This window comes from Rhyacophila brunnea, unplaced genomic scaffold, assembly GCF_057557595.1.
Source record: "Rhyacophila brunnea isolate RB1 unplaced genomic scaffold, BYU_Rbru_1.0 scaffold_7, whole genome shotgun sequence".
Taxonomy (NCBI): Eukaryota; Metazoa; Arthropoda; class Insecta; order Trichoptera; family Rhyacophilidae; genus Rhyacophila; species Rhyacophila brunnea.
The window spans coordinates 17,523,768-17,540,065 of NW_028233339.1; the positions used below are offsets into that span (position 1 = coordinate 17,523,768).

The window sequence follows — 16,298 nt, forward strand, 5'->3', positions numbered from 1 at the left end:
AACAATAGCACGCTTTTAAAGCCACTAACCAATAATATATTTCATCAAGTAAAATCGTTGATTTTGAAACATCTTTGACAGTCTTATACAACCTGTACACGTGCATTGATTTATTTGCACCAATAGTGTGTATTTTAAACTATCGCGATAAAAACTGTTTACACGTAAAAGTGCTGACTGTCTCGCCTATCTCATTCTTCAAGAGTGAGCGAGACGCGATGTTGTCATTTTATGGTACTATTTAACAAGACGTGCAAATCGGTTAACCTCGAAATGAATATCTGCGCGGTGCAATTCGTTTTTTTACCGTCAGGTTCGCTACTAGTATCGTTCTACTGCGCAGGCGTAGATATTGCACGATCCAACTGTCGCGTGAAAATTCAGAAACTTCTAAAATTTTTTGATTCATGCATGCAATCTTGCAATTTCCACAATAATGCGTGTTTATATATGCATTTTTTTTGTTATGGCCGCGATAATACGTAGGTACTGTCAGCAGTAAATCCATGCATGTGTAAACGGGGTATTAATATTTTTTTTTGTTAATTTGTTGCCGTGTTCCATTTTTAAACAAGCTGTCACAACTGTTTACTGAAGAAAATTCAGTAGTTTTAATAATATTTCACATGTGCTATTTTTAGAATATATCGACCCTTAATCGGCAGAACAACGTAAGCGACACTTTTTGGTAAATTGCGTTTTAAATGGAGAACTGTTCAATATCACCTAGCGCATAAGTGACAAAAATATTAGAGCCCGATCTCAATCGCGTGACATTTTTTTAGGGTCTGTGCCTTTTAGCGTTTTAACTGGTATCGCATTATAAAGTAGAGAAAAACAACGTAACCGACGTTATTTGATAGTGTAAGCCACGGTACGGTTTATTCGGTGGTCGTTCTGGTAGTGAGTTGTGCGAAAACCGATTTGGGAGCAAAGTTCGCGCCGTCCAGTAAAACTGGCTGAGATAAAATAAACCTGGTAATAGAGTTTATTAAACAATAATTACCCGCCGTTCCATCTCAATACTGTCGGAATAATCTACGAAGAATAGTATCTTCCTGTAGATTTTTGAAATGTTAAAAATGTATATAAAATTTATACTGAAAATTTGGATTCTTTGAATGAATCCACTAATGTCGTGATTCGGAATGTTTTCAGAAACGTATTTAATAGACAGTAAGTTCAACTTGAGTTTTCATCTACCAAAAAAGATAATAGTGTTCTTTTTGCTAGAAAGTAACAAATATGTCTGGTGACGAGAGACTTCGGCTAATTGAAACGGATACTTACAAATGTCCCCTTACCGTAAAGGATAAATGCAAGGAGATGTTCTTTAATGATCTGGCCAAAAGTAAAAATCACAATGACATTTTGTGCGCAAGTTTTGACCTCGAGAAGGTGCTAAACACTCCCTAGTCGAAATACGCATACTATAATGAAAGTATCTACGAAAGTGGAACAAATAATGGATACTGCTTTTATGGGGTGAAACTGATGGTAAACGTGGCAGTAATGAGATCTCAGCAATCATGCACAAATCTTTGGACAGGACTGACAAAGCGGGAAAAAATCAAGGAATTATTATACTGTGATTGGTCAGAATAAGAACCGGGCAACACTGGGTATGCTATCTTATTTTATGAAAAATTCAACTTTTATTCAAAAACTTTAAAATTCAAATTTTACATTTTCTATTACCAGTGGGTCTATTCTGTATTTATCGACCGCTAAAGTGATAAAGTGATAAATATTATCTAACTTAGGGTAGGTTTGTATTATGGAATTAGCACTTATTGTAACAATTACAATACGTTGATTGTAATTGTTGCAATGAGTACTAACACTTTTATATAAACGTACCCTAAGTTTGATAATATCTATCACTTTAGCGGTCGATAAGTATAGAATAGACCCACTGGTCGTACTACGATGCCGGTCGATTCCGTTCATGCGACAATTGAGTCATTTATATTCAGAGTAGTTTGGGCACTATCAGAATGACCCACCATCATTTCCAACGCTAGGTCATCATGTCATATGCAGAATTCCGTGACTGGAAATCTTTCGCTGATACTTGCATTCGTTCAAAGTTCACACTTAAATTTGGTGAATTACGAAAGGCATAATTTTAAAAACTTACCAAATATTGTACCTACTCTGGTGACAGTAGGACTAAACTGTTAGACCTAGAAAATGTCATCAGATCCCGATCAAGTGCTGTGATGCTTTAAGCGCAGCCACCCTTGCTGTATAGTGCTAAATCACCAATATCGGAGATCGAGTATAACGATCTTAAAAGTCTCTGTGTTAAATGTAATATCCCTCAGAGATGATGGATGAGTTTATGAAACTGCCACATGGATTATCAGTGGAAGATACTTTACCGGAATCCGATCAGGAAGATGTGAATGAGGATAATACAGCGATTACTGCTTAAAAAATGTGGGACAGTAATTTTTTTGTAAAACTGAATAGTTGATTACAATTTGTAGGTCCCCATATTTAATTATGTACGAGTAGATACGTACCTATTTCATTTTGAGAAATAGCAATACCTGATAATATTAAGCGAAATCTTAAAAATACCAATCATTTATTTTTATTTTACCTATATGTGATTAAGTATCTACAAGCAAAAATATTAATTTAAAAAGTCAAAGTATTTTTAATTTATTTAACAACGTCCACTTTCGTAAAATAAATGGGTGCTTATGTTATTTATTTTAATACTTAATTAGTAATGCCCTGTGATGATAATTAGCATGAAATTTATAAATAAAAACGACTACGCCAAATAGCGTAAGCGACATGCCTGGAAAAAATATCGTGTCATAGACATAAGCAAAACAGCGTTACCGCCACTATCTCGAAAACTAAAAGCACTAATGCAATTGTTTTATAATTTCCGTATAGGCAGTAACCAATTATTATTAACCACATTAACAGAATTCATTTTTGGAACTAATTACGGAAATAATTTAAAAAAAACTTCTCCTCTAAAATTTATGAATTGTCGCTTACGTTGTTCTGCCGATTAAGGGTCGATATTTGTGAGATTGTAACAATAGATCGCTTTAAAAGTCACTAATCTATAATATATTTTATTTTCATCAAGTAAAATCGTTGATTTTGACACATTTTTATCAATGATCTTTGATAGTCTAATACCGACCCAACAAATAATCCCACGGAGGAATACCGCTGGACACCATAATATTGCATATGAAAATCTCTGAAGAACTACTACGTATTACCAACATAATATATTAAATTCCAAATTACCCTAAATTCAACATGTTTATTTGCAATTAGTTAAAAATAAATAAGTAAATAAACGAAGATCATTAAAGATTTAGCACTCCCACTGTCGTCCGCAGAGTCGACACATGACGTTGGCCAAATCGACGCGAGCAAACACGGCGTGATGAGGCTGGGCCGCGAAATGGGGGCTCGTTTTTAATTCATGTCCCGCGGGGGCTACCCGGGCCGACGCCGACGACGCCGCTCCTGATGAATGCCCGACGCCCCGTTCAATGAACACCACCTGACCCGCTACTCGGTACCTCTCTTCTCGCAATCACCGCCACGAGGGGTGTGCCTCACCGTACGGCGTCCATAATGTGTAGCTGCGAGTTTAGATGACGTTAGGTTCATTAAAAGTTAATCATGGGCAATCCTGTAGCAGTTGACTAAATGGTATTTTTGAATATTGTAATTTGCAATGCAACCAGTTGTATCTGACGACGAAGATGAATATACGTATTTTCTCGTTAACACACTCAAAAGTAAACTTCATTTTAGACCACTTTCGTCCATTAGTGATTTATTTATTTATTAAATAGACAAACGATTTAAGAATGGAGAAATATTGAGAACTGAAATACCTAACGGGTAAGGAGTAGCAGGTAACCGATATCGAGTAAGAAAGAATCCGGGATAAACTTAAAAACGTGTCAAGAATACGTCATACGTCGAATACTGACAAATGCTCTCGGTTTATGCATTGACGCTAATTTAAATTTGTATATTACACAATCTATTGCACGTGCATAATGCGTGTTTCATTTTCGTAAGACACTCACACATTCAAAACCCTGCATCTAAACGTAGTGTATTGAATATAGCATATCGGAATTCTATTTATTAATTCTGTTCTGTGCTTGAATTCTTCTGATTGAAGTTTGAAATTGAAATTGACTGAGATTGAAATTCATCGTCTTGAAATACCGCAGAAACCGTACAGTGGGAGTCGAACCTCACATCTTTTCACTGTCCGGGATATATATGGACCACATTTATATAATTCCTGAGGAAAAATGATTTTTAATTATATCTAATTTGTTTATAACGTCTTACGACACAAACCTCCTAAAATATAATATGTATTTTTCAATAATTAGAATATATCGTTCTTAATTCTTGTATATATTCGGTAATGAAAGATAAAATATTAATTTTAATATTTATACGTTTTCTCGGTATAAAATCGAGTGAATACATAATCTTATTATTATTATATTTAAAACATTAAGGTGGCATTGCATTCACTAGAACTACTTATTCGTCGGGATTCGTGACCGAGATGATTTGGCCATCTGACAGCCATATCCGTGGCTTTGCCCCGTTTCTCTCGGCATTCAATGGCACGCATCACCTGTGACACTGGAAAGCCGTGGCATTCTTGATTGTGTCCGTTCATCTGGAGGGAGCTCCGACCTTCGCCACGGGTTTTTTTCATATTGTCATCCCTGCGGGCTATATGACCAAAATAATAGAGAGTGCAGCGAAGGTAAACCGAGTGTTTAGAATTTGGAATTCGCTGATTATGTAACCATTGGTTCATTTGGCCATCCACAAAACTCTTAGCATTCACATTTATTTCACTTGATAAAACTCTATTATATATATTTTTAGCCGGGGTCGATCCACTGCTAGATGAAGGCCTCCCCCAGCTCCCTCCACTCTTCTCGGTTCCTTGTTTTTCTCTGCCACGTACTTCCACCAAACCTGACAAGTTCGTCAATCCAGCGGGTTTTGGGGCGCCCCTGTGGCCGCTTAGTGCCCCTCGGGTACCACTGAATGACTGCATTCGTCCAGCGGCCGTCCATTCGCCGTGCAATGTGTCCGACCCACCGCACATTTCATCAATTTGGTGACCTCTATCACATCTCTCACTCTTGTTTGCTTTCTAATCCATTGGTTCCTTCTGCGGACCTTACGCGTTATGCCCAACATGCACATTTCCATGCCACGTTGCGCAACTCTCAATTTTTGGATCTCTCGTGTGTTGAGAGTCCATGTTTCGCAAGCATACTTTAGCACTGGTAGCACACATTGGTTGAACACTTTACGCTTCAGGCATATTGGAAGGTCGCTCTTGAATATATTACTTAAGCGCCCGAATGACGAATGAATGAAGCGAACGAAAACTCTATTATATATTAGATCAATAATTACACTGAAAATTTACATTAATAACAAATATGGTTTTCAAACAACAATCAAGACCTACATAAAATTACAATAGCTTTTTTCAATCGGCCGACTGTTCAAACACTAAACGACAACAGAAATCGCTGTATAATCAACCTTGCAACCGAATCTCTTTGTCTCAATACAAATTGGTACCTACAAAATTCAAGGTGTCTTTAATTTTCCAGTATTGTGATTCGAAATCCGTGAAAATTGCGTGGGTAATGAAAAATTTCCGACTAAATTTCGACACAACTTCTTGTCATTTAAGATTAGACATTAATATCGCGATCAAACGTAAGTACTACTTGTGTTCAAAAATTCGCAATAGTTTAAATTTAATAAAAAAACGATGTTTTTAAATCTAACTGTGTTAAACAAGACAATACAATATGACCCAGAAGGTTTTAAGCAGAGTTTGGACTATACTGGAGGGAATTATATGAACTTTATGTATTACTTGGTGGTGATTTCACAACGTTTTTAGTTAGCCACTTCGGAAAGGACAAAGCTATTTTGACATTGTGTTATCATCTCGATACGTATACCCACTAATGTTGTTGACGATTTTACGAGATCCTTTCTAAATAATTAACGTTCACCTTCCATTCTTAACAATTTTAAATCTCAGGGATAAAGCCCACCAAAGCGGCGCTCGGTGCGCTCACTACGAAGTAGGCCCCCTCCCACCCGCGCATTACCCTTCACCTGTGTAATAAGGGGCACAAGAAGCACAAAATAATTATTATTATCAGCGTCTCTCATAACAAAGCAATACAAATATTATTAAATTTCTGGTGGCTTGTTATTAATATTCACGATGACATCATTCTACCAGCGAAATATCGGACACGCAGCAACTAAACAATGAGTTCACTGTTATTAAATAATGCCTACTCGCCCGTCTATCGACGACGCTTCCAGAAGCGTGATTTTGCTTGCCGTGTTCAATGAATGGGCTACGTTGTATTTTCGTTAATTCGTCCCGCTGAGAAGCCAAACAACAGTGAATCATGGGGCGGGCGGAACCAATTCGTCGTCAAATCTAGTGTGCTCTGGCGTATTTATTACGCTGTATTTTCGATGATTTACGCGCCACTTGTGAAATTTTGCGCGAGTGCCCCACTCGCTGCGTTAAGTGGGTTTTACGCCTAAGGGTTTATCTTAGCAATACTTCAGTGATTCATTATTGACTTTTGATGCGGGTGATAACAGTGTGAATTTTGCTACAAAATAAATATGCTACTCGAAATACTTTTAGAAAATTTATTTAATTTCATAATTTATACTATTAAGGCTCCGTCTATACCCTGAATAGATAAGGTTATCTCCATTGCCTCATAGTAATAATGTATACAATAAGTTAGAAAGTATGATAGGTGTAGGAATTGGGCCAGCCCTGTGATATACCCATTCGCGTCGTGAATGAAATGACGATGGCCGAGTCACGACGAAGCTTCTTTCTCTCCAGCCACCACTTGTGCGGTTATGAAAATCGTCGAGCAATACAAACTTTTTTGCTTTCTATTTGCCCATTTTTACTATTGCAGGAAAGCATGCAATGGCTTGTTTCGCTGTGCCAAAAAATCGTGCACGAAATTCAATCGAATCCTTTTGAAAGCAAAGTAAAACCATATTTACTTAATAAATATCAATCACACATCCATTCATAAGCACTATTTTCTATAACACACTGTAATTTGTTGTATTGTCTTTACATAACAAGACAAAAATCGACATGAACTTATAATAACATAATAATAATATATTATACTTCAATCTATATAAATCTCTTTAGAATCGGTTTCACAGTTTTTTTCTTCAATTGGGTACACTGCATTAATGGAGTTATTAGACTAATTACACAACCCAAAGGCATTGTTTTAAATTTAAACGCCATAACGATTATTCTGTCTATTCACACTAACAACGCAATAATTTAACTACACAAATTTAGAAAAAAATAACACTAAAAAGTTTATTAATTTCATAGAGGTCTCAACACTGTATTTTGCAATAATTGTTTTAAAACCCCGATAAGCATGTTATACCTACTATAAAATAAAGAAATAGGTACTGTATGTAGCCAATTTGTCAATTATTCTGATTATTTGTCTAGATTATTTCTCTCAAGAAAACGCACCCTCACTCTGCTATACAGGATGCGCAGTATTAAAATTCAAATGAATCAGTAAGATGAAATAATATACCAACCAACATAATAATGCAAAGGACGTAAACTACTGTATCATTATGGTTGGGATATTGTTGACGCAATATTATCGCCTCGCTTAAAAAATCATATTTCGCGGACTTTCATATAAGTTAGTAAAGACATACTTCACTTTTAGACTTCCGCCCAATCAAGACGTTCATAACAGAGTAGTTTTAAAGTTGTATATTAATCCCGCCATTGTTTTCGGGGACGATAAAGTTTATTTCTTAATCCCCTCATCAGCTGTTGAAGCACCGAGTACATAGTGTTCTCTAAAAAAACTATTTAAATATTGTGGTTTTTTTATTAGTAAAATCTTGCCTTAATAAACCGACGAGCCTGCCAATACCTGCATGTTAATTTAATACACCCAATCTCAAGATGAAATTTGGTTGTGGTCCACTACTTAGAAGGAATGGGGAGAAAGTTTTAGTACCAATCACATAGGTATCCTATGTAGGGGAAGTTTCCTAGCAAATCAGATTAACAGTAAGTACCCACTAATGGAAGCGACAACTCAATAATGTAAACATTCATGGACCATGAATCTAGTTGGATATTACTCGGATGTCGTCTATTAGAAACTTCGGGTCTCTAATAAAACGTGTACATTCCATATCCACTTTATAAAAAATATATATATAATGCATCTTCATTTCAAACTTATAGTGTTTATCTAATTATATTATTTAAAAAAAAATACTTTATACTGAAAGACACATAAATATATAGACACGAATTAGTATCGTTAAGTATTCCAATTTCAGATTCAACTCTATTTCAATGATAGTATTCCAACTTCAAATACGATATCTAAAAGTATGGGAAAAGCTCGTTGATAGAATAAATAATGCCAACTAATGGGAAAAGGTTTAAACCTATTTCAAATCATATGGGATTATCAGAAGCCATCGTAAAGACGTTTCTCTGTCAGTAAAAGTGGAGGAAGTGCCTGTAAATGGAGTAAGATATTTTATCAATGGAAATTGCGAGCTTTTAAAATAGTCCTTATTGCCAACTTGTTGACGTACGGTTGCTCGCTCACAGTTTAAACTTTGTTTCGCGGAGTGATTCCGGTCTACATCAGAAACCCTTATCTGAATTACATAAGGATATTTTTAATCATAAATCTATTATATTTTAGATGGTTAATACTTTGGACGCGAAAGACGCACCCGGCGCGTAATGGCCAGGCGGCCGATCGATGTAATTAACGTGCATTTTAAAGGTGCTAATTAAAAAATCATTATCTACTCAGCAGCGAATGAGTTAAGAAGATATTAATGAAAATGAAAATATATTGTTTATGAAAGCCGCGGGAAGAGTCAGGCGAAAGGTCTGTATCTAACGGTATATGCACTCTAGTCTATACCATATGCGAGAAAAGACATATTTGATTACCGCTCGAAACATACTACAGTCTGTGAATCTTTTGTACCGGTAATTTATTTTTATGCGGCATTTACCGTAGACGAAAGATTATTGATTCCAGCGAATAAAATGTTTATACCGGCAGAATAAGGGAGGGGGTATAAAAACAAGTTTTTTTTAAACGTAGAAATAAAACTTTGTTTGATATCCGTATATTATATAGACGACTTAGAAAATATAAATTCAAGAATGTCTAAGACTAAAATCTTTGTTATTGTATAACCTTAGTAAAAGTGAAAGCTCACCTGACGCTGAACATTGTAAGATTTTTGTTCTCCCTTCACTGACAACGCTTCCTGCTGCTGATGGATGTGTGGTGAACCGTGGAGGCTGAAGTTGTCCTGTAAGAAAAAAAGAAACAATACATTAACCATCATGACGTGTGTAATTGCCCTAATTAGACTAATTCGAGTAGATGCCAACGAATTAAAAATAGTTTAAAATGATTAAAAATTTCGTGTTTTCGGTGGTTTCAGTACACTTTTCTTGGTTGTGAGTATATGCACATGGAACCGACTTTTATATTGTATTATGAACTATGCGAACTTTAAACAGTATATAACTATTCATGTAGTATTCGAATATTATATGTACCTAATTAGTATCCACATATTATGTTAAATAATCGTACATAGCCTGACTAGGGGTTGCAATAAAGGTATTTAAAAATCAATATCCCACTATTATTCGATACCGAAATACTGGTTTTAAAAATCAAATACCCATATATTCGGTATTGAAAATGGAAACAAAATATAGTAGGTAATTAACGTAAAAGGTGTATAATGAATATATTTTTTGTCGGGTTACGCGATGTCTAGTTTACTTCCGTTGCCCTACAACGCCCGTGGAGACCAACAATGGCACGTAGTATAAAATATTAATATGTTAAAGAGATTTATATAAGTATTTTACCTATATATTGGTAGATACTTGTTTTTTCCATATATATTTCACGAATACCGGTATTTGTATTTTTATTTGGTATTGTATTCCCTAAGCCTGATGTACTTTTAATAAAAAATATTTATATCAGTAAAACATCACTAAATTATACTGTGGATTAAAATAATTTATAAAAATTGTTCTTCTTCTCATTATATCAATGTCTGTATATTCATCAGTTTAAATAGTTTTCTCATTGGAGTTGACAGATTAATGCAAATGTATATGGTTGAAAAATTAACTCTACATACATTGCAATAAGGATACGTATTGCAAATTCGCGTTTATATACTTACAGCTAATAAAATGTGTACAGATATAACAGAATCCTAAAATTATTGCAAATCAAATTTAAATCGTAGTTGTAAGACTAGCAGAAGACGGTTATGGTCTAATCCGCGAAGCGAAGTCAATATAGTAGATGTCAGTATACAAAAAGGAATGCATAGTTAAAATGTCTTAAAGAGTAAACAGTGCGATAGCTATAAAGATGCTGTGTTGAACTCACACAATGCATTTCGATAAAAATAGAGAGGCTAACACTCAACAAGCTCTGCAGATAAAGCACGTAGGTACCTAAGCATATCGATGTAAATCTAACAACTTGCACAATCGAACAAAAGACGAGGTGTAAAATATTTACAGGTGCATGGCCTGCCCGAAGACACATGCGGTAAAAGTGGGGCGCATTTTAAATTTAGCGCGAAATAAAATAAAGCTTTTCTAAAGTTCACATCTAACGAAGATTGATGTAGTGATGTATTGTTACCAGAGGCCCATTAACTTTTCGGTTGAAACATTGCTACCATCCCTAATTGTAAATTAATGTAAGGCAATTTGAAATGCTTATATTAATATCATCGTCACCATGATCCAGAGTCAACAAACTAGCTGCCGAAGTGATCGGTATCCTTATATCCATCAAGGCCGACAAAGATCTGAGATGTGTGCTCCATACATGAGATGATAATAATTATAATTTGAGGCAATACACTGGAAGCTAGTTCTCGACCAGCTATGTTGACTTCGCAGCTTTCGTTTGATAGAACATGGTTCGGAACGCAAAGCTGTCACGACCACTAAGACGCTGAACACGTCCTCTGGGACTGCCTGCTGATGGGATCCAACCGAACGGAGCTGTTTGCCATTGTCCATCCACGAACAGCCCAATTGGCCACGACGTATTGATATACACCACAGAACTTTGAGGCATTTGAAAAAAAATCTTCGCCGCATGAAGAACAGAAAAAATCACGATTCTTTCTTAGATCGATCGATCCAAACTTGTGATTCCTCTGCGTCGCCAGAGTTTCAGTACACTAGTAGAGAGGATAACTAAACACGCGCGTTAACATAATTTTACTCCCTACTTTAATTATAGTTTGTCAATTTATGGCTACTGCCGTATGTTGTAGCTTAACCACTGGGGAATGCCAAAAGAAATGGCGTATTTCAAAAAAACACTGCCTTATTCTTAGGTCAATAATTATTATAAAGCAATCAATATTCGTAGGATGTTTATCAAACTTGAATGGTCAAATACATAGCTTATAATTGGTATCTTTAGAATTATCTTCAAATGTGTTAATCTTGCCGATTTTCTGAATAATAAAATGCCTAATTCTTGTCAAATTTGGGATCACAGAGATTATCAATATAATTTTTTATCGTGAATATTTTACTAAAATTATGTCGTCATAAATATTATACTAATGGTGTTATAAATGCGTTTAAAAATTAATAAATGTAAAAAATCATAACACCACTGCACATTCATGTACCGAAATATGACTATATTCTAAAACATTAGAGCGAAAGGTTTAAAAGAATACTATTTTATGTAATAAAAATACTTTATGCAGTCATCAAATGTTTAAAATAAATATAAAGGATAATAAGGCTTCAAAATTATATAAATAGATCATCTATAACGTTTAAGGAATGTCCAGGATCATGGTTTGAAAATGCAATAAAAGCTCCATTTTGACCTACGCCGAGCATGTCCCCCTTAAGCACTACAGTGGACGGCTGTTATATCAGCCCCGTGCTTAGTCCCTGAGTAAGAGTAACTTCGTTTCAATAAGACACTTATGGCGTCGTGGAAAGCGGCCGTGCACAATTTGCTGATTTAGAGACATGACAATTGGAGATGGAGTAACTTAAATCATTCCAATATGAAGGCCTCCGTAAGTTTCTTCCATCCCTCTCAGTCCTTAGCTCTTTGTTGGAACGTATTTCCACTGAATTACATTTATATTATCATCACTGTTAGATTCGTTCACTCGTATGACGGCAGGATAGAGTTAAGACAACATAAACGTATCAACAGGAACCAAACCACAGATCACATCATTTTCGAGACGGAAAAGCATCGGTGTGGCAAAAATCCGTGCCAGCGCATTTTCATCAGCTTCGTGGATGGCAGAAAGTTTCCCAGGGAAGGCATACAGAACGCAGGTCCCACATATTCAGCGATTTCGATTTCTCTACACTCACACATAAAGGAGATGGATTTAATCTCCACCATCAAATATGTCCGCAACGTATGCGGCGTGTTTTCATGTGAGTTACGCGCCTAGAAATTTTACCACTGGATCCATCACCAATCCGGTATATTTGAACAATAAATTACACATATCTATTCCTTTTTTGAGTGTTTTTACTTCAATAATTAATAATTAATTAACACTAATCTCCCAGGTATAATTATGTTACCTCATGAATGCGTGTCCTCATCTCGCCGACCACGTAGGTAGAACAATTATTAGAAAATAATGTAGGTAGGTATCTTTTAAATTTTGGTGGGGGCAATCCTTCAAAGTAAAAGAGTTACACTTGCTATAGTTTGATGTACTAATATCGTACTATTTGTATTCACCATTCATGAGTGCAAATATTTCAGTTTATTTCAAATTGTAAATCTTCGGAGTGAAAGATAAAGATAGCTGCATAAAATTCTTATACATAACATTTGTTTTAAAAATAGAACAGACATCGTAATTTTGCGGAGTAGCCAATCGAAATGATGATACACCGTGACTTTGATATGTCTACTGTCTATTCTGAATGTCATTCATGAGTGCAAATATTAATTTGTGGGTCGTCAACATTGAATTAATATTTAAAGAGCCGTATAATATATTTGCACCCTTACCTTGTCCTTCGCATCATAAAGGTAAACTATCGTTATGCTAAGCTACAAGGGTATCCAATTCCGGAATCTCGAATCCCACTAGATTGTTTTATTCCAAATCCCGGGATTGTAGAATAATCGTTGATTTGATTTTTATCTAATTATAACATATAATATATAAGATCGCTTAATTTTTAACTAGTAACTTATATTAAATTTATATAATGATTTTGCTTGTACTGTAGATGGAATATGTATCAACGGAAAACTCTCAATTAACTGCTAGGTATATTAAAAAAAATATGGTGACTGCACCAATTGGTAGTACCTAAATTTAGAAATTCGTATGTTTTTCAGGATCGCAAGAACGTGAAAAAATAAATCTTTCACACCACTTTTAATCAATCCCGGATCGAGTACTTATATGTAGAAATACTAATCCCGAAATCCCAAGAATAAACATTGTGTCCGGAATTGCATACCCTACATATTATTACTTCCCGCCAAAATACCTTGAAACGGTAAAGTCACATATTACAAATAGTATTTACTAATTACAGTTGCCCGGGAATGTAGTGTTGTTGTTGGTATTTGCATATAATGAAGATTACTTGAAGGAATATTTTAAATTCAATTGGAAACGTAATTGAACATTTCTAAACAATACTATTACATTCATTCATCACAGTATTTTGAAAACGAAACAGCGGATACATCAGAATGATGCAACAAAAGTAATCCTATATTTATTTAGTAAGTTGCCACAATACTTAAATAAGCACTTATCGGATGCAATAATTCATACGCTATCTAATTATATATTCAATTTTTATTTTAAAAAAGTCAGTGGGCAGAGAGACCCGTTAGTTTATTTTAATATCAAATATATGGTTACAGGCAGTGCCCGTACAGCATTCGATAAAAAGCAAACAGAATTACAATAGAATAGTAGAGATGAAAAAGAAGTGTCCGTTCCCATTACATAGCCAAAATATTCAGTCACACACGGCTGCGTGTAAAGCGAACCGTTCCACCTGGTAAACTATTTAAAATTAAAATGTACTTATTTCGGATCCGTTGCTCTTTGTCTCGCATAAACACACACTCTTGAGATATCCACCATGAGAAAGGCCATCGCATGTAACAATGAAATCTCCCATAGTTTTTCCGATTGATGGTGAGGTATTTCCAACAGGCAGCCATTACGAAGACAATTTCCTACACAGACAGCGAAAATTACCGTATGTATTTTAAAATGGGTTCTGATTGACATAAACAGGCAGGGCTGTATCAAGAACCTTACCCAATTTTTTTCAGTACGTTTATTAAAACTACACGCATTGCAGAAAATACACGACAAAAATACATCTTCGAAATGCAAACGTTATGTGTCCAGAGAAACGTGTAAATGTAAATCATACAATATTATTATTATTATTGTGAAATAATGACTAATTTTATTAAGAAATAAAATAAACTCTGGATCCTAAAGGTAAAGGGCGAAATATTCGCTTATTTGCAAAGTAATAGGTACTTTTGATGTTTACAGTCTTGCATATTGACATAACATACGCACTGCCAATAATAAATAGTAGGTATTTGTATTTTTTGAATACATTTAACTTGGTAAAATATTATTTTTCACCTTCACAAATACCAAACGGTATTTAAAAATTGTATAACTATGCAAAAATTGCATTTAGCAAAGATCGTGTACTATATTTGAGATAGTTTATACCTATGTTGCTTATATTATATGAAATGGTCTGATGATATAGAATTTTAGTTTTATTCATTGTTAGTTAATAATCTTTTCCTGTCAACTTGTGTAAGAAAAAAAAACAAAAACCTGGATTTGCTAAAATGGTCTACCGCTTGAAAATTGTTCGCATCTATTACTACATTAAAATATATAATATACTTATCGAAAACTTTGTAGGTACATATTGTAATCTATTCAGTAGTCAGAATATGGATGGTCATTTAGGCTCCCAAACCGGTAAGCAAAAACGCCAATGTAACTAAGATATCTTTATTATGGATAAGTGTTATGATTGCATTATACCATTCAATAGAACTAGAAAACCTGATGCCAAAAATGTTAAAAACGCTCAAAATACCAAATATGTCAGAAACAACCCATTACCTCTGGGTCCGGAATTATTTTCATCAAGATGTATAATTTAACACCAGAGAAAGCCCGAGACCATAGACGACTTTAAAGCTAGTTTTGGTTTATGATTTAATGTCGGTCAGATCATAAAACGCAAAAAATCCTGCTGAATGTCCTCAATTATATTATGTCACAGACTTAAATATTGAAAGTAACATATTAACGTGTTTAAGTTTATAACATATCTTTTCACAGTCGAAGAGTGTATCCTTTTACAGCCACACAAAGAATTTAACTAACTCCCTTTATTTTGTGTTCCCTGGTTAATATACACCACTCATATTAACTCGTTCATTTTTAATTGAGACGTCATAAACATATGCATATTATTAGTTTGTTTTTAGTGTTGTGATTTTAAAATGATGCCAATTATAGTAGTATACAAATATTCAGTACCTACCTATTCAATAGGTACGAGGGTGGGTCAATAAGTCCTTAGAAAAGCCGACAGGTGGCGCGACTAGTACTGTAAGCGGTTTGTTTTCATGCAGCGGCACTACCGATTCAGTATGCTGCGAAGTTTCAATCAGATTGGTCGGGTTGTTGTGTGTTTCTCGTACATTTAAAAAAAAATTTGCTTGTGGAAAATGGAAAAATGGAAAATGGAGAAAATTGAGTTTAGAGCTGTTATTAAACATTTTAATATAAAAGGGTTAACAGCAAAGGAAATAAAAAACGAGTTGGATTTAGTTCACGGCATATCTGCTCCTTCACTTGCAACTATTTATAACTGGTTAAATGAATTTAAACGTGGTCGTACATCAACAAAGGATGAACCACGCTCAGGACGTCCTGTAAAGGTGACTACACCAGAAATGATCAATAAAATCCACGATATGGTGTTAAGTGACCGAAGATTAAAGTTGAGTGAGATAATTGAGGTTACAGGGATCTCAAAAGGTAGCGTCATTTCTATTTTACATGACAAA

General features: G+C 34.9%; 1 protein-coding gene across 1 annotated transcript in view; it reads right to left on the bottom strand.

The window, feature by feature from the left end:
• The window catches only part of sdk (sidekick cell adhesion molecule), a 292,529-nt gene that overhangs the window by 48,291 nt on the left and 227,940 nt on the right, over positions 1-16,298 (bottom strand). Inside the window, exon 2 of the mRNA XM_085958445.1 lies at positions 9,364-9,459. Coding sequence (XP_085814571.1) covers positions 9,364-9,459 — 96 coding nt within the window. The remainder of the gene's footprint in view (positions 1-9,363; positions 9,460-16,298) is intronic.